The 19,420-nt window shown below is 40.2% G+C and overlaps 1 protein-coding gene and 1 long non-coding RNA gene across 25 annotated transcripts in view; one reads left to right on the forward strand and one right to left on the reverse strand.

The window, feature by feature from the left end:
* Positions 1–19,420, forward strand: part of LOC112134913 (uncharacterized) — a 151,675-nt gene that overhangs the window by 48,154 nt on the left and 84,101 nt on the right. For 5 of the 8 annotated variants that reach the window (XR_010136579.1, XR_010136584.1, XR_010136581.1 and 2 more), the window contains one exon: positions 10,652–10,808. The exons of 2 other annotated variants lie outside the window; for them this stretch is intronic. This is a non-coding gene — a long non-coding RNA (uncharacterized LOC112134913). Of the gene's footprint in view, positions 1–10,651; positions 10,809–14,052; positions 14,160–19,420 lie in introns of all 8 variants that reach the window. One more of the 8 variants, XR_010136583.1, reaches the window with a different exon arrangement.
* TXNDC8 (thioredoxin domain containing 8) overlaps positions 402–19,420 on the reverse strand; it is a 35,513-nt gene continuing 16,494 nt past the window's right edge. For 4 of the 17 annotated variants that reach the window (XR_010136578.1, XR_010136577.1, XM_054520434.2 and 1 more), the window contains 2 exons: positions 1,418–1,483; positions 402–516 (listed from right to left, as the gene is read on the reverse strand). Coding sequence is in view for 13 of the 17 variants with exons in the window: in XM_054520434.2 (XP_054376409.2) it covers positions 454–516; positions 1,418–1,483 (129 nt within the window). In the remaining 4 variants the exon portion in view is untranslated. Of the gene's footprint in view, positions 641–1,417; positions 1,484–10,267; positions 10,340–15,557; positions 15,634–19,420 lie in introns of those variants that run through there. The other 13 variants (XR_008509940.2, XM_009244732.4, XM_002820083.6 and 10 more) reach the window with 7 other exon arrangements.

Consider the following 19,420-nt stretch of genomic DNA (forward strand, 5'->3'; position numbering starts at 1 on the left):
AAAAAAAGATGCATTGGAGAAGAATTTTGTACTATAAAAAATGGCTGAATGGGCAGAGGCTTTCATATATTCAAAGTGCACGAGGGCATTAAGGCATTTATTTGTTCCTTGACCACTGGGAAGAATTGGATCTTTGCTAATCTCTGGAAAATCTTGATGACCTGGTATTACTTAGCTGTGCAGGACCTCTCTTGTGAAGCTCATAAAAACACTGCCAAAGGAGTGTGCGCAGAGCAAGTGGGAAGGCCAAGTTGGAGAATGGAAATGACATAATATCTGATATTGCAACAGTTTTTAGCAATTGTGCAATGAGATTGCATTATGGTATTCAACCAGCAAAGCATTAGGAGAGAGACCAATAGAACACTACAATGTTTGCTGGAAATAAAAGCACAAACACATTTGCTCTTGCCTTTTAAAATGTCACAAGTGTATTTTGCCTTGGAGATCAGCTTACATTAATTCTTGAATCTTGGCTTCCAATTTTTTAGCATCAGCTCCACAAAATTCAAAAATCTGTTCACAAATGCACAAAGGTGAAACATTTATTGATTCAAGTACTGCGAAAATGTTGAGGCTTTAAGGAATTTTATTCTTGATTGAAAAGTTAATCCTACTCATTTCCATCATCTGCAAGACACTTTAAATATAAATACACATTAAACACATTAAATTCATAATATTTTCATATTTGGCATCCTTTCAAAATTACTTATGCTAAAACTTTGCCAGATCTCTATAATTCTCCATAATATACCTTTAATCTAAGATCTAAAACATATAATGATGCTGGAAATAAACAAACTCCATCACTGGAACTTCTCAGAGCTCTTATACATTGGTATCGAGGATTTGTTAATTAATATACACAATCTCCTGAAATCAAATGGCCTGGGATTTGTCATTCCCTGACTTCTCCCCAGGTAAGAGTATTATAATTCATTGATTCTAAGAAGCACATGTTCTTTTCAAATGTTTACATCTCTGAATCAGAATTCATTTCATAGTGGATGGTATGTTATATTTCACTTGGAACACTTTTTAGTGGTATATAAAATAATGCATCTTTCACGAGAGTGTCTTATTTTGAAGAAAGATGGAATTCAAAGACTTTAGTACTAAATATATTACGTGGTTGAAGACAAGGAAGAGTGTGAGGTTGGGACTGGGTGAAAACTTGAGTTCCCAGTAAGGGGGTGGTTGAGCCACCAGGAATGATGGTGTTAGGACTTTGGGGCAGGGGCTAGAAAAGTCTAGAACTAACTTTAGTGCCTGGTGTGCTGCAGGGAGAAACCATCCCCACACCTAAGGCTTCTGCTTCTCCAGGCAGCAGCATTCTGCCTGAGTCTGTCATTATATTTATTACTTCAAAGTAAACCCCAGATTTGTAACTCTACCTTGATCCCATTTCACTTACCAGGTTGCTCATGAATCCACTTCTGTAACAGCAAATTATTCTTTTGATTCTTGAGAATAGGGTTACCTAAGTGTGGGTGCAGAATTTCATAGTTTATCTGAGTTGCCTGGTTTGTAACCATCTCCCCTATAACTAGTTCTTTTGGCCTTGGCCAGGGGAGGAAGGTGTCAGAAAGGATCTGCAAAAGTTTCTCTTTGCTAAGAGTTAGGTGGCAGCTGGGTGGTGGCTCTTTGGCATGAAGGGAGGTTCATGATTTTCTGTGAAATCTGAGGTCAGAGCTCATGCAGAGATAAGAACTTCTGGTGGGAACATAGGCAGGGCTTGGCTACCTGAACGACCAGTCTTGGCAGGAAGCAATGATAAATTCATTTTGCCTGTTTTTGGACTTTTAAAGATGGACGGCTGGGTGCAGTGGCTCATGCCTGTAATCCGAGCACCTCGGGAGGCTGAGGCGGGTGGGTCACTTGAGATCAGGAGTTTGAAACCAGTCTGGCCGACATGGCAAAACCCCATCTCTACTAAAAATACAAAAATTAGCCAGGTGTGGTGGTGCGCACCTGTAAGTCCAGCTATGTGGGAGGCGGAGGCACGAGAATCACTTGAACCCAGGAGGTGGAGGTTGCAGTGAGCCACAATCAAGCCACTGCATTCCAGCCTGGGTGACAGACAGAGATTCTGTCTCAAAAAAAAAAACAAAAACGGAATATGGTGCACTGATTCAAATGTAATTGTTTTTAAAAAAATAGAAAAAAAGAAAGATGGAATTCTACAATATGTATTCTTCTGTGTCTGGCTTCTTCCACTCAACATGGTATTTATGAGACTTACCTGGATAATGTCACTGCAGTCATTTTTCAGTGTTTCTTTGGTATTCCATTGCATGAATGTAACACAGTTTATCCATTTTCACTGTGACAAATAGTGCTACTGTGGATGTTCTTGTCCATATCTTTGTAGGGATATCTTTGTGGGCACATAAGCACTGATTTCTGTTGTATAGCTAAAAGTGGGATTGTGGGTTCTGCTTCAGTAGAAGCTACCCCACAGTTTTTGAAATTATACTGCATGTATTATTTTCTTTCTTTCTTTCTTTTTCTTTCTTTCTTTCTTTCTTTCTTTCTTTCTTTCTTTCTTTCTTTCTTTCTTTCTTTCTTTCTTTCTTTCTCTTTCTTTCTTTCCTTCTTTCTTCTTTCTTTTCTTTCTCTCTCTCTTTCTCCCTTTCTTCTCTTTCTTTCTTTCTTCCTTCCTTCCTTTTTTTTTTTTTTTGACAGTCTTTCTCTGTCACCCACTTTGACTGTAACCTCAGCTCACTGCAACCACTGCCTCCTGGCTTCAAGCGATTCTCCCACCTCTGCCTCCCACCACCACTCCTGGTTAATTTTTAAAATTTTAGTAGAGATGGGGTTTCACCATGTTGGCCAGGCTGGTCTCAAACTCCTGACCTCAAGTGATCTGCTCATCTCAGCCTCCCAACGTGCTGGGATTACAGGTTTGAGCCACCATGCCTGGCCTGCATATATTTTCAATTTATACTCTACCAGCAGAGGATGAGTGTTCTAGCTCTAGCTCTGCATCCTTGACAACACTTGATATTGCTAGTCTTTTTCATGTTAATTCTGGTGGCTTTAGGGGACAAGTTTGCTACCGAATTCCATATGTTTCACCTGACTTTAGCAATGGCTATATAACTTGTCTCTTTCGGTCTCCAGTCTTGTGCCACTTAGGTCCTTTCTCATCCCTGAAGCTCAAAACCACAAATCCAGGCATGCGATCCTTCTTTGTAAACATCTTCAGTTTTTCCCCATCACCATACAATCCAAGCTTCTTCCAAGGTCTCCCTAATTTTGTCCTGTCTCCCTCCCTGTTGCTCCTTGCCATAAACCTTGAACTCAGATCCATTTGTTCATTTAACAAATACTTAATAAGTGCCTTCTATGAGCCACACTTACTGTGAACAAAACTGACAAAATCCTCTCATGAGCTCATCTGCTAGTGATAACTTTTTACTATTGTTGTGTTATTAGCCAAAGAATTCCTGACATATACCCATGTTATTTTATAACACTGCTTCCTGTCATCTTTTCTCACTTGCTAATCTTAACCATCCCTCAAGATGGTTTGAGTAACTCATAGAGCCTTCCTTGAACCTTTTCTCTGTGATCCCATAGTAGTCTGGGCATCGCAGTATTAACTAATTTTTGTCATCTGTCTTTCCCACTACACCAAGGACGAAGACTGTACCTGAAATTTTTTTCCATATATTATTTATTTATTTATTTTAGAGATGAGGTCTTGCTCTGTCACCCAGGCTGGAGTGCAGTGATGCGATCATAGTTCACTGCAGTCTTGAACCCCAGGGCTCAAGTGATCCTCCCACCTCAGCTTCCTGAATAGCTAGGACTACAAGCATGCACCAAAACACTGGCCTTTTTTTTTTAATTTTTAAATTTTTTGTAAAGATGAGGTCTTGCTGTGTTACCTAGGCTGGTCTCAAACTCCTGGCCTCAAAAGATCCTCTGCCTCCCCTCCCAAAGTGCTGGGTTTATAGGCATAAATCACTGTGGCTGGCTTTATAGTTTTAGTATCCAATCTAGTACCTTACACAGAGTAGGTGTACCATTGATGACTGTAGGCCTGTGTTGAGCTAAGTTTCAGCAACTAGGTATTACCTGTCTTATTCTATCTTTATCTTGTTTGCCAAAGAGAAATGTTACATTCCTGTCTCCCTATCCAGCACTGCGCTCTGCATACGGGAACTTAATAGGTGGAGTTAGTGGATAAGGAGCAATTTACTGATAAGAGCTTATTGCACAGATAGCTTTCTTTTGAAGAGAGATGTATGCAAGGCAAATAGTTTAATTTCTGCCCAAAGTGTTGTGAGAGGAAAATAAATAAATCTTGGGGTCCCCAAATCACTAAGCTAAAGGGAAAAGTCAAGCTGGGAACTGCTTAGGGAAAACCTGCCTCTCATTCTCTTCAAAGTCACCTCTCCGCTCACTGAGATAAATGCATATCTGATTGCCTCCTTTGGAAAGGCTAACCAGAAACTCAAAAGAATGCAACCATTTGTCTTTTATCTACCTATGACCTGGAAGCCCCCTCCCCATTTCAAGTTGTCCTGCCTTTCTGGACCAAACCAATGTTCATCTTATATATATTGATTGATGTCTCATATTTCCCTAAAATGTATAAAACCAAGCTGTGCTCCAAGCATTCTTATACACCAATAACAGACAAAAAGAGAGCCAAATCATGAGTGAACTCCCATTCACAATTGTTTCAAAGAGAATAAAATACCTAGGAATCCAACTTACAAGGGATGTGAAGGACCTCAAGGAGAACTACAAACCACGGCTCAACGAAATAAAAGAGGATACAAACAAATGGAAGAATATTCCATGCTCATGGATAGGAAGAATCAATATCATGAAAATGGCCATACCACCCAAGGTAATTTATAGATTCAATGCCATCCCCATCAAGCTACCAATGACTTTCTTCACAGAATTGGAAAAAACTACTTTGAAGTTCATATGGAACCAAAAAATAGCCCGCATTGCCAAGTCAACCCTAAGCCAAAAGAACAAAGCTGGAGGCACCACACTACCTGACTTCAAACTATACTACAAGGCTACAGTAACCAAAACAGAGATATAGACCAATGGAACAGAACAGAACCCTCAGAAATAATGCCACACATCTACATCTGATCTTTGACAAACGTGACAAAAACAAGAAATGGGGAAAAGATTCCCTATTTAACAAATGGTGCTGGGAAAACTGGCTAGCCATATGTAGAAAGCTGAAACTGGATTCCTTCCTTACACCTTATACAAAAATCAATTCAAGATGGATTAAAGACTTAAACGTTAGACCTAAAACCATAAAAAACCCTAGAAGAAAACCTAGGCAATACCATTCAGGACATAGGCATGGGCAAGGACTTCATGTCTAAAACACCAAAAGCAATGGCAACAAAAGCCAAAATTGACAAATGGGATCTAATTAAACTAAAGAGCTTCTGCACAGCAAAAGAAACTACCATCAGAGTGAACAGGCAACCTACAAAATGGGAGAAAATTTTTGCAATCTACTCATCTGACAAAGGGTTAATATCCAGAATCTACAAAGAACTCAAATTTACAAGAAAAAAACAAACAACCCCATCAAAAAGTGGGTGAAGGATATGAACAGACACTTCTCAAAAGAAGACATTTATGCAGCCAAAACACACATGAAAAAATGCTCATCATCACTGGCCATCAGAGAAATGCAAATCAAAACCACAATGAGATACCATCTCACACCAGTTAGAATGGCGATCATTAAAAAGTCAGGAAACAACAGGTGCTAGAGAGGATGTGGAGAAATAGGAACACTTTTACACTGTTGGTGGGACTGTAAACTAGTTCAACCATTATGGAAGTCAGTGTGGCGATTCCTCAGGGATCTGGAACTAGAAATACCATTTGATCCAGCCATCCCATTACTGGGCATATATCCAAAGGATTATAAATCATGCTGCTATAAAGACACATGCATATGTATGTTTATTATGACACTATCCACAATGGCAAAGACTTGGAACCAACCCAAACGTCCCTCAATGATAGACTGGATTAAGAAAATGTGGCACATATACACCATGGAATACTATGCAGCCATAAAAAATGATGAGTTCATGTCCTTTATAGGGACATGGATGAAGCTGGAAACCATCATTCTCAGCAAACTATTGCAAGGACAAAAAAACCAAACACCACATGTTCTCACTCATAGGTGGGAATTGAACAATGAAAACACTTGGACACAGGAAGGGGAACATCACACACCGGGGCCTGTTGTGGGGAGGGGGGTGGAGGGATAGCATTAGGAGATATACCTAATGTAAATGACCAGTTAATGGGTGCAGCACACCAACATGGCACATGTATACATATGTAACAAACCTGCACGTTGTGCACATGTACCCTAGAACTTAAAGTATAAAAAAAACAAACAAAAAAAACCAAGCTGACCATCTTGGGCACATAGCATCAGGACCTCCTGAGGCTGTGTCACGGGCACACGTTCTCAACCTTGGCAAAATAAACTTTCTAAATTAACTGAGACCTATCTCAGATGTTTGGGGTTTACATTTGGCAACCACAAAGGGATTCTGAGTGGAGGTACCCCTGACCTTTGGTAAATCTCCTATTGGTGTTTGATACCAGCATGAGATAACTTTATGGCTCAAACCAATGGGACAATTTGCTGAGGTCTGGGAGCACCCCACTCTAGAGAATCCCCAATCTCCTAAGATTTGGTCAAGATCTAATTTATTTTGCTGTACAACTCCCTTATTTTTGGAGTTTTACTTGCTTCCAACAAGGAAGGCAAGATTTCCTGCTTTCATGATGATGGAAGGCAGGTAACTCCTTTATAGAGTCTGAGGTTGCTCCCAACAGGGAAGACAAGTTTGATTTTTTTCCTGCTTCTTCAGCCCAAGACACAACCCTAGGTAAGTAGCTGAATTTGGGTTTTGTCTTGGCTAGAGTTAACAACCAGCTGATCTTAATTTCTCCTTATCATTAGCGTGCTCAGAGATCACATTTTTGTTATTGTTGTTGTTGTTTGTTCTTTTCTTTCTCCCATCAGATTTGACCTACTCTACCTGACTTGGTCAAATCTGAGTGAGAATTCCAAATTATGGGTAACAAGGCCTCTCTAATTTGGCTACAATTCCTTGCAGCTGCAAAAGAGGGAAAACAAAACAGAAAACCATGCACTTGGTTTCTGTGTTTGCTTCCTGTCTTTTAAAAAAAAAGTTTCTTTCATTTACTTTTCTTCTACAGCATACCTCCTTCCCCTTTGCCACCTGCAGTACCAAAAAAATCTAGAGAAGGCTTCTAATGATTTGAACCCCTTTAAAGAATTCAGAACAAAGGTGCCACTCACCCCTTTTGATGTGTTGTGTTTTCTTTGTGGAGTTTCAAGAGTCATGGGCAGATTCTTCTTAGGTCTAAAGCTCTATTTTCCTGTATTGCATGACCTGACCTCTTTGGCTTTGTGGGTACCAGAGATGACCTTGTACTGTGAGAGGTTTTGACCTTAGCGTGTGTAATGGCGAATGAGAACTACAAAGTTAGGGGTGGCTGAGCACAGTTTACAGGAAGTGGTCTTGGCTGTTATTTTATTTTTTCTCCTAGGAAGTTGTTAAGGATCCTAATTCTAGTTCAGATATGCATTCTAAAGGATCTTCTCCATTGCTTTTTCTCTGAAAATTAATCTTGATTTGGCTTGTCTGTGTATATTTGCATAAGAGACTGAATTTTCTTAGCTCTGAAGAGAAACAACATTTGCTCATTCCAGCTGAAAGTTGCCCCTGGGTGACTGGGGCCTCGAGGGAGTGTCTGGGGGCTTGACACCCCCACAATGTGCAGCAGCCCTACAGGAAAATCCCCAACAAAAATTAATTTTATGTATTTATTTATTTTTTTGAGATGGGGTCTTGCTCTGTCAACCAGGCTGGAGTGCAGTGGCATGATCTCAGCTCACTGCAACCTCTGCCTCCCATGTTCAAGTGATTCTCCTGCCTCCGCCTCCCTAGTAGCTGGAATTACAGGCATTCACCACCATGCCTGGCTAATTTTTGTATTTTTAGTTGAGACGGGGTTTCACCACGTTGACCAGGCTGGGCTTGAACGCCTGACCTCAGGTGATCTGCGCATCTCAACCTCCCAAGGTGCTGGGATTACAGGCGTGAGCCACCGCTCCTGGCCTAAAAATTAATTTAAAAAAAGGCTCATCCAGGAAACACATATAAGGGCTGATTACCTAGTGTTTTGAGCCCTCTCAGAGATAATAGACCTCTGGAGAGAGAAACTGAGTCATGTAAGAGGGTAGAAACAACTCAGTGGTGTGGAATCCTGCTTACAAGCAGCACACATCGATTCATCACACAAAAACTCTAGGCCACAGCTCAGTTCCTTTTATTAAGAAAAAAAAGTGGGAAACCAATAATCTAAGTTCCTTATTAATAATCTCAGTTCCTTTTATTAAGAAAAAGAAAGTGGGAAACCAATAATCTAAGAATGAGAAGAAAACAAGGAGAATGACTCCCCTTTCAAGCACTCCGTAGGTTTTATGGCACCTCTACTTGCCAGAGTTTATGTAAAATGGAAATAATATGGTCTTTGTGCACATTCACATTAAAGAAAAAAGAGTCCTAGGATCCATCTGCAAACTATAGAGTTCCTAAGTTATAGAATCTTTGTGTGTGTGTGTGTGTGTGTGTGTGTGTGTGTGCATGTGTATATTGGAAAGGCCTTTATAATTTCTGTAATTTTTTGTTTAATTGGCAATTAAATCCATTTTAATTTCCCTCTAGCACACCAGACATTTTCTTTCCATACTTGATTATGTAAATTTTGCTGATTTTCACCTGAGTTGTTTCCTTTAATATGCAAATTTAAGGCGATTTAGCTGACAATTGTCTAGGGTAGTGAAACAAGTTATCAAGAATTTGAAAGTCTAAGATAGGAAAAAATAGATTCTAGATGTACTTCTATTGGCATGCCTAATACATCTATGTATTTATGTGTTATGTTACACAATGTTTCATTCCTGAAAATATATAAAAGAGCTCTAATTAGTTGGCTTAAGAAAATAAAAGTACTTGAATCAAATACTTTATCAGGAAAAAAGGAAAGACTAGTCAAAGGCTTTTTCAAATTTATGTAACTTAAGTAAAATCTTTAATAAATAAGCTAGCTTTAAAATTATTGGAAACGTAATATTAGAAATGTCTTAAGAATTGCCAGCATACATTTTTGTTTGCATTTATTAATCAAGCAACTTAATACTTATCCCTGCTAAACACTATAAGGTGTCAAAATTTGGCATAGGGGTTACAAAACTATAAACCCAGCCCAAAACAGAATGAACTTTGCTTGTGTAATTTTTAATAAATAAGACATTGATATTGGTTTAATGAAAATAGTTACATCTTGAATTTAGTAACTTCTAATCTTTTGGCTTCAAGCAGTCTAGTCCACAGGCAGTAAAGTTTGTTTTAGGAAAGGACTGTTATCATCTTTGTTTCAAAGCTAAGCTATAAACTAAGTTCCTCCCAAAGTTAGTTTGGCCTATGCCCAGGAATGAACAAAGACAGCTTGGAGGTTAGAAGCATGATAGATTCAGTTAGGTCAGATCTGTTTCACTGTCTCAGTAATAATTTTGCAGTGGTCGTTCCATAACTTTAAATGATGACTATCACAGTTTACATAAATAATCTAGGTAAATGATTAAAATAGTTAGGTAAATACAATGGGAAAAATACTTGTAGACAAACTCATCATAATTTAGAATCTAAAGTTAGATTAATAGATATTTCATTATTTGGGTATTTTTCAATAATGTATTGTAGGAAAACATTTTTTTTTAAAGAAGTGTGTCCTTTTTAAAAAGGTGAATAATTTTTGTCTAATTCAAAGCTTATTTAAAGGTTATGTATAAAACAAGGTAAAAGAAACCAGGAAATAAGAGCAATGTAAAGAAAGTTACAAAAATAAAGAGGTATATATATATGTGTGTGTGTGTATATATATCCATACTATATATATACACACATACTATATATATATATCCATACTATATATATACACATACTATATATATATATCCATACTATATATATATGTATCCATACTATATATATATATATATATATCCATATATATATATATATGGATTGCTATATTACTATATCCATATATATATATGGATATATATATACACTATATATGGATATAGTAAACTAATTTAACTTTTTTGTTTTTTGAGATGAAGTTTCACTCTTGTTGCTCAGGCTGGAGTGCAGTGGTGCTATCTTGGCTCGCCACAACCTTCGCCTCCCAGGTTCAAGCAGTTCTCCAGGGAGAGCTGAAATGTTCATGAATATCAAGCAGAACAGGAGTTATCTGCATGGACTGAACTAAAAAAAACCGAAGTAATATTTTTGACTTTTTCTTAAAATGTTGCTGATCCTTTGTATTGTTTTTCAGAGTCAAGGAAACTTTTGCTTTATTGACAGCTTTTAACAATTTAGTATACTTCTATGAACAAAATTTGGAGTATATTTGTTTCTCTCTACCTGATTTCTCCAGAATTTGGAAACTATTTGTGAGTATTCTTAACTTATGGCAATACAGTTATGGCATAAGTGCAGTAAGAACCTGTTTTCATTTGTAACAGGACACAATTGGAGAAACTGGTTATTTTACCAAAGCTTTGGAATGGTGTACTTTCCCTTAAGGAATCAAATTTGACTTATGGAAACAATAAAAGTCCTTTGGGAAAACTGGCCTCATAACTTGTCTACACAGTTCCTGTACAGGATTCCTGACCTGTGGTAAGTAAAGAATGTCACTTTCTGACAGGCCCAGGAGCCCCAAGTCTATCTTGGAACCTCAAGGGGAGAGGAATTCCCATAGGCATTTGATGGTACAAATCCATCTATGGTTGGGCTCAGCTTTAAAAAAGTCTTATCTGAGATTCTTTCTATGGAACAAAGTTCCATCAAAGTCAATTTAAAAGCCTATGTAAAAAAAATTATTCTTGCTGCACTGTATACAAATACTCAGTCCAAGTATAATAAAGCAAATCAGTCCTATCATGATTTGTCTTTAGTAGAAATGGGAACCTGGAGAGAGAAAATTATGTTTCAAAAAATATAGTACATCTGTTGTTAGATTCTAGTCTTGCCTAATGTTTTTCTATTTATATTATTTTCTGCAGTTTGGACTGAATTCTAACTTCTCTTGGCTACAAGTCTTCTTTTTTTTGTTGTTTTTGAGACAGAGTCTCGCTGCTGCCCAAGCTGGAGTTCAGTGGCATGATCTTGCAATCTCAGCTCACTGCAACCTCCGCCTCCTGGATTCAAGCGATTCTCCTGCCTCAGCCCCCCAAGTAGCTGGGATTACAGGTGCCCGCCACCTTACCCAGCTAATTTTTGTATTTTTAGTAGAGACAGGGTTTCACCATGTTGGCCAGGCTGGTCTCGAACTCCTGACCTCAGGTGATGTGCTCACCTCAGCCTCCCAAAGTGCTGGGATTACAGGTGTGAGCCACTGTGTCCAGCCTGAGTCATATTACTCTGAAGTACAAAAATTACAAAAATACAAAATTTAGCCAGGTGTGGTGGCACACGCCTGTAATCCCAGCTACTTGGGAGGCTGAGGCAGGAGAATCACTTGTACCTGGGAGGTGGAGGTTGCAGTGAGCTGAGACCATGACACTGCACTCCAGCCTGGGTGACAAGAGCAAAACTCCATCTCAAAACAAACAAATAACAAAAAAACAACCAAAATGGAGTAATGTGGCCTATACAGATTTTCCAGGATTGTTCTTTTGTTTGTTGTTGTTCTTCTCCCTTCTTCCCTCTGTTTTCTTTTCATAGGATGTGAGACTTCACAAGCTGCTAAAAATAAGCTTTCCTAATAACTTGGGACCCACCTGTCTAGGAATAAACCATCCTAGCCATGAGAGATCAGATGAAACCTGAGACCAGAGACTCATTTTCTTCTAAAATGATTTCTCTAAAAGATTTTTAAATAGAAAAGGGGGTAAATGTGAAAGGAAAATAAATCTTGGGACCCCAAAATCACTAAGCTAAAGGGAAAAGTCAAGCTGGGAACTGCTTAGGGCCAAACTGCCTCCCATTCTATTCAAACTCACCCCTCTGCTCACTGAGATAAATCTATATCTGATCGTCTCCTTTGGAGAGGCTAATCAGAAACTCAAAGAATGCAACCATTTGTCTTTTATCTACCTATGACCTGGAAGCTCCCTCCCCACTTTGAGTTGTCCTGCCTTTCTGGACTGAACCAATGTTCATCTTACATATGTTGATTGATGTCTCATGTCTCCCTAAAATGTATAAAACCAAGCTGTGCTCTGACCACCTGGGCACATGTCGTCAGGGACTCTTGGGGCTGTGTCACAGGTGGACATCCTCAAACTTGGCAAATTAAACTTTTTTCTTTTCTTTTTTTCTTTTTCTTTTTTTTTTTTTTTGAGATGGAGTCTTGCTCTGTCACCCAGGCTGGAATGCAGTGGCGCGATCTGGGCTCACTGCAAGCTCCACCTCCTGGGTTCACGCCATTCTCCTGCCTCAGCCTCCCGAGTAGCTGGGACTACAGGCGCCCGCCACCCCGCCCGGCTAATTTTTTGTATTTTGTATCTCGGCCTCCCAAAGTGCTGGGATTACAGGCTTGATCCACCGCGCCCGGCCGGCAAATTAAACTTTCTAAATTAACTGAGACGTGTCTCAGATATTCAGGGTTCACATTGTTTTCTCATTTTATTCATGTCGGGTTATGCCTCTCAAAGGCATGCTCCACTCTGAAATATTAAGGGAGCGAGTTTACTTCTCTCTCCTCAATGCCTTCACTTCTCATGCACTGCTGCAACCCTAGTAATAACTGCTAATGAAAATTATAAGCTCTGGTTTGCTGAGACCAAGAGAATGGGGTGTGGCTGTCCATGCATAATATAACCAACTAAGCTCAGTGATCAGATTTTAAATCTTTTATTATGAACATTTTCAAACATCCACAAAAATAAAATAATGAAGTGAACCCTTCTATCCCCTGCATTTGCCCATCACCCAGAGGCAGGTTTTTTGTTTTGTTTTTTTGGCTCTTGTTGCCCAGGCTGGAGTGCAATGGCGCGCTCTTAGCTCACTGCAACCTCTGCCTGCTGGGTTCAAGTGATTCTCTTGCCTCAGCCTCCTGAGTAGCTGGGATTACAAGCACCCGCCACCACGCCCAGCTAATTTTTGTATTTTTAGTACAGACGGGGTTTTGCCATGTTGGCCAGGCTAGTCTCGAACTCCTGACCTCAGGTGATCCACCCGCCTCAGCCTCCCAAAGTGCTGGAATTACAAGCGTGAGCCACTGCACCCGGCCCAGGGGCAATTTTTTTTAATGCCAAAAACATTCAATCACTTACAAAAATTCTAGTATTGCTGCTGCGAAATGCGAAGAGGCTGGAGACAGTGGTCCCCTCCTCACAAATGGACTTCTGAGAGTACCAATTAGACTTTAGAGTCTGACTAATGACACACTCAAAAGATAATTATAGCAAAATATCTTGGCCAGTTGATACGCAATTTTGGTTTTGATCCTCCTGCCTCAGCCTGCCAAGTAGCTGGGACTACAGAAGCCTGCCACCAAGCCTGGCTAATTTTTGTATTTTTTTTGTAGAGATAGGGTTTCACTATGTTGTTCAGGCTGGTCTTGAACTCCTGGGCTCAAGGAACCCACCTGGCTTGGCTTCCCAAAGTGCTGGAATTACAGGTGTGAGCCATTGTGCCCAGCCACAAGACACTTTTTTTTTTGGTGGCAGGGGAGGGGGTTGAGGGGGCGGGGGAGCGCAGGCTGTAGAAATGTATGTACAATATACTTTCTTTTTTCTTTTTTTTGAGACAGAGTCTTGCTCTGTCACTCAGGCTGGAGTGCGGTGTTATGATCTTGGCTCACTGCAACCTCCGCCTCCCGGGTCCAGGTGATTCTCCTGCCTCACACTCCTGAGTAGCTGGGATTATAGACATGTGCCACCACACTCGGCTAATTTTTTTTTTTTTGTATTTTTAGAAGAGATGGGGTTTCACCATCTAGGCTACCACCAGCTAGGCTGGTCTTGAACACCTGGCCTCAAAGTGATCTGTCTGTCTCGGTCTCCCAAAGTGCTGAGATTACAGGTATGAGCCACTGCGCCTGGCCTGTACAATATAATTTTATAATTTATAATGATATTATATTCTCTTTTTAAAAAAGAGTTTACTAAAGCATTGAATGGTATGAATAAGATGAAAAGAATATGTCTAATAAAAATTTTTAAAATTTCTTTACCTTCTGTGGAGAGGTGGGCAATGTTAATTACTGTTTGATCCTATCTGGGCCCCTTTCTCTGACTCCTCCCCACCCATCTGTTCCCCAGAGCCATCTGCATCACGTTGCAGGTATTTGAACACTTCCCCTTTGACTTTCACAAGACTCAAGACAGGCTTTGCAACTGCAGGGGGCTTGATTAAAGTTTTTGGAGGAGCTAAATAAAAATCAAGCAAGCAGCTTGAATTTATATGCACTCGAATTCAAGAACAAGAGCCTATAAAAACAATGTTAATTTTTTTACTTATCTATACTGGCCTTTTTCTCAACTTATTCTAATAGTGCGATATCAGCAAAATACAAATTTACTTGCATTTTCTTGTAGCTGATTTAAGAAACTCTGCTTACAGATCTGATTCTTTGAGCATTGGTGGCATGAATAATGCAAGACTGCTTTTCTTCTGTGTAGGGGTTGACAAGCTTTTTTTGTAAAGGATCAGATAATACCAGTCTTAGGCTTTGCAGGCCATTTGGTCTCTGTTGCAACTACTCAAATTTGCTGTTGTAATGCTAAAGCAGCTAGCAACAATTCATAAACAAATGGGCATGGCTGTGTTCCAGTGAAAGTTTATTTACAAAAAACAAGTGGAGGGTCGGATTTGGCCCTGGGACTTTCATCAGCTCTTATTCTGTGCCATCAACTGAAGATGTTGAGGCTTCATGCAACTTCCTAAGAGCTAGGTACTCAGTACAATGTGGCTTTCTGTGGAAGGGCAAAAGTGTGTGCATCTAATGTCATGGGAATTCACCTCAAGCCACACCTTGAACAGGAAAACTGATTTTGGACTCTGGCCAGAGGAGATGTCATTTTTCCCGTTACTGGAAGTGTGGGGTGAAACTTTATTCTCAGGGATAAACATGGTTTGGGGGCCATTCCCTTCAATGGCTCATATACTTGTTCTCATGTTTCCACTGGAAAATCTGCTCAAATACCCAGTATTGAGAAAATATGCCTGTTTCCTATATCCCTTCACTTCTCCCCATGTTTAGAGGTGAGCTTATCTGTTAAGCTGACACAAAGGAATGAACTTGTGCCTATCCTCTCTCCTTTTGGGGATGCTCTGCTCAAGGGACAGGTAGGCGCTCTTCCCACTGTCTTTCTGCACAACACATGGGAAGTGGGCCCTAAACCTGCCCAGATAGATCTGGAAGGCCATCATACTATATCCTCACTTTTGGGGCTTGATAGTTGTGCAAAGCAACAATACCTCTTTTACCTGCACAGGTAAGTTTCTTCTTTGCAGCCCCAGATTCTCCCACAGGTGGGTCACCCCAACGTCTAGGCTTAAAGGGAATAGTAGGAAGTCTGTTGACATAGATCCCAGCCACATTGTTCAATGAGCACAGTGTAGCATTATGACTACTTATAATAAAGGTGATATTGTGATTAGCCACATGACTCCTTGGGAGAAAAGAGTTAATGCAGCAGGTCTGGTTGCTTTCTTCTTGTGTGTCTCCAAGAGAACTATGTTTGACCCTTCACCACCTCCTAGAAATGTGGCCCTCCAAGTGTTCTTTGTGTTAGTGATTGTCAGACTTTGTTATCTATTCCTGGAGGGATGGACCATGCCATGCTGGCGTGTCAAGTTGCTTTGCATATACATCAATATTGATGATATGCCCATGGTTTTATTGTTGGGGTTCTGAGTTTCTTTTGCCATGGCCTATTGTGTAGCAATAGTTGCACAAGATAATTATATGTAACAACTACTCCCCTACTTCCACAAAGACCTCAGTCTCTGAGCTCAAAGTGGTGTTCCTAAGTAGGGCCATACCACATAGCTACCCGAAGTTCATTGCTAGAGAGAGAGCATTCGTATGTGTCTGACAAGGAAAGACCTCAGAAGTCTCTGCTGGACCTTTCTGGACTCCATCAATGCATATCTTTTTTTTTCTGCTGCTTTTTCTCTGTATTCTTTGCTGTACTAAATCTTAGCTATGAATATAACTTGTGATTGGGTCTTGTAAGTCCTTCTGGTGAATCACCAAACAAATCACTCCTATATTTCCACAACTTAAAATTCAGAGGAGAAGAGCAGCGTAGGGACTGGGGTAAAAAATTTAAGGGGTGGCCGGGCGCGGTTGCTCACGCCTGTAATCCCAGCACTTTGGGAGGCCGAGGCAGATGGATCACGAGGTCAGGAGATCGAGACCATCCTGCCTAACACGGTGAAACCCTGTCTCTACTAAAAAATACAAAAAATTAGCCGGGCATTGTGGCGGACACCTGTAGTCCCAGCTACTCGCGAGGCTGAGGCAGGAGAATGGCGTGAAGCAGGGAGGTGGAGCTTGCAGTGAGCCGAGATAGCACCACTGCCTTCCAGCCTGGGCGACAGAGCACGACTCCGTCTAAAAAAAAAAATTTAAGGGGTAGCTGCCAAAACTCAGTAATCAAGATAAATATTATGTTAATAAGTATTATATGAAAGTATTAAAACCCAATGCAAAAAATCCATGATGAACAAAATATCAAAAATTTAAATAAAGGTAAGATTTAATCCTGCACTTGTCATATCCTGACTTGCTTGCTGCACCCTAATACCTGCTTGGGAGAAGAGACACACGTGAGCCTTTCAACTGTTAAAGCAGAGAGCAGCATCTTTAGCAACGGTGCTAAAGGTTGCTAGATGTTTCTAAATAGTTACTACACTTTGCCCACTTTTGTTCCATCTCACTTAGTTCTTGCCCCCCGACCCCCAGTCAATCTCTGCCAGTGCATCAGCTGTTTATGGAGTTGATAGGAACCCCTTTTAGGGATCTGCACCTTCAGAGTCCTGCACGTGAGAGGTTTCTTTTTTTTCTCATGCAGAACATCTCTGTGTGTAACACAGTCCTTGACAGGTTAAATATTATTGGGTAGGCAACTCCTGAATGCTAAAATGACTTAGCTTAAATGGATGTTGTAGTTATTGAAAGAGCCTTAGAGGTCTTCATAAACTTTATTTCTAAATTACTATTTATTTATACATTTTCAGAGAGATGGGTGTGCACAGCTAGATCCTGGGACTCTAATGATAGCTACATCTTCTAGTATTTACCAAGTCCAGTGCTAGGCACTTTAGATACAATATCACAAATTTGCCTGACAGTTGTTTAAAGATAGGTGGTGTCCCCATTTTACAGAGAAGGAAACTAAGCCTCAAGGTGGTTATGGTACTTTGCCACTAATAAGAGGCAGACCTGGGGCTCAACCTGCAGTTGTCTGATTCTATAGATGGCAAAAACTTACTGAAGACGCTCTTTTGGGAGATGGATCAAGCACTGTGTTTTATGAAGTTGAACAGAGAGAATCTGGGAACATGATTCTCCAGGCACCAACATCTTCCTCAAAAGTATTGTTTCACCTTATTCTCCCTACTTGGTCCTTGAAGACACAGAGTGTGTGACCCTTGCTTCCAATCTTGTCCTCTTTCTAGCATACCACGGTATCATCTCCTGGAGATTCTTGTAATTCCTGTACCTACTTTAAGGAGCGTGCTGTTGAAATGACTTTTATAATCTCAGCAAGAGCCCTACAGTTCATAAACATAAGGGCACAAGCTTCCTCCCACTTTATATGATAGCTCAGTCTAGCAGATGGGTTTTCCTGAATTATTCATTTGTGACTAATTTGTTTAGTAGCATCTATGTACTCATATCCCATCTCTCTTATGAGTGAACCTAAGTGCTTTGGGAAACTATTTTATTCTATAATCAAAGAATGAAAGATGGAGTCAACTTTTGATGGTTGGCTTATATTTAAGCAGTTGCCCCAAACTTGCTAATTCCTGGTTTCTCTTTCCCTACTCCATAGACATACACCAACCATGAGTTGTGTATCCAAATCTCATCTTGAGTTGTAGCTCCCATAATTCCCATGTGTCATGGGAGGGACCCAGTAGGAGGTAATTGAATCATGGGGGCGGGTCTTTCTTGTGCTATTCTCTTGATAGCGAATAAGTCTTATGAGAGTCTGATGGTTTTATAAAGGGGAGTTCCCCTGCGCACACCCTCTTGCCTGCCATCATGTAAGACATCCCTTTGCTTCTCCTTTGCCTTCCACCATGATTGTGAGGCCTCCCCGGTCATGTGGAGCTGTGAATCAATTAAACCTCTTTCCTGTATAAATTACCCAGTCTCAGGTGTGTCTTTATTAGCAGCATGAGAACAGATTAATTCAATGGGTCTACAACCAAAGTTATTCACTTTGGGGATCCATTGATAGGCTTCAGAGGGTCACTGAATATCCTACTATTATCTCACATTTTAGTTTATGTGCCTATGTTCTTTTGTCCGGATGGAGACAGTTCATAGCCTTTATTAGATTTTAAGAGGATCTATAAATCCAATTTATGAACAACTTACAAGAGAATACAGTTTAATATTCTGGTTACAAAGACCAGACAAAGTTTTGGCTCCCCCATCTGGAAGAAACCACAGGAATGATCTTATTTACCACAATTAATCTTCCTGAAACATGATGTGATGTCCTAGATGAAAACACCAAGGAGTACAGCAGGAAGGAACAAGCTCCCCTTATTTATTACCTGGAATTTGCTTAGGCTCTTCTTTGCCCTAGAACTAGGACATAACTTCAGCCACTGCTTATATTGCATCCCTGCCAGATGTTCGTTCAATCTCTGCATGAAAACTTCAGCAACCAGGGATGGCCCATAATCTGCCATGGTCCTAGGTCATTGTATATAGCTTCGTTTGTTTTAGTTTTTTCAAGTTCTATTTTATTGATGTTTTATATACTTTGAAAATAATTGAAACGAGCTAGAATCAAGGGGAAGAAAAAATAATGAAACCATTCAAGGATGTTGCTGTGTGGGTGTGGCTGATAGGGAGTGCCAGGAAACTGCTGGTAAGGGAGATTACTATGTTTGAGCAGAGGAGGCAATCCTGAGATTCTTGGTGGCCATGGCAAAAAGAGAAGCCCAAGGGATTCCCTAGCTTTTCTGATCCAATGCAGAGAAGAGAGCCATACTTTCAAGGGAGGTGAGTATTCTCCTAACTCTTGTGTTCTGGGAGAAATTATCATAAAGCTTTTTATACAATGTACATTTAAAAGGGTATAATGGACAAGTGG

This window comes from Pongo abelii, chromosome 13 (genome assembly GCF_028885655.2).
Source record: "Pongo abelii isolate AG06213 chromosome 13, NHGRI_mPonAbe1-v2.0_pri, whole genome shotgun sequence".
Lineage (NCBI taxonomy): Eukaryota > Metazoa > Chordata > Mammalia > Primates > Hominidae > Pongo > Pongo abelii.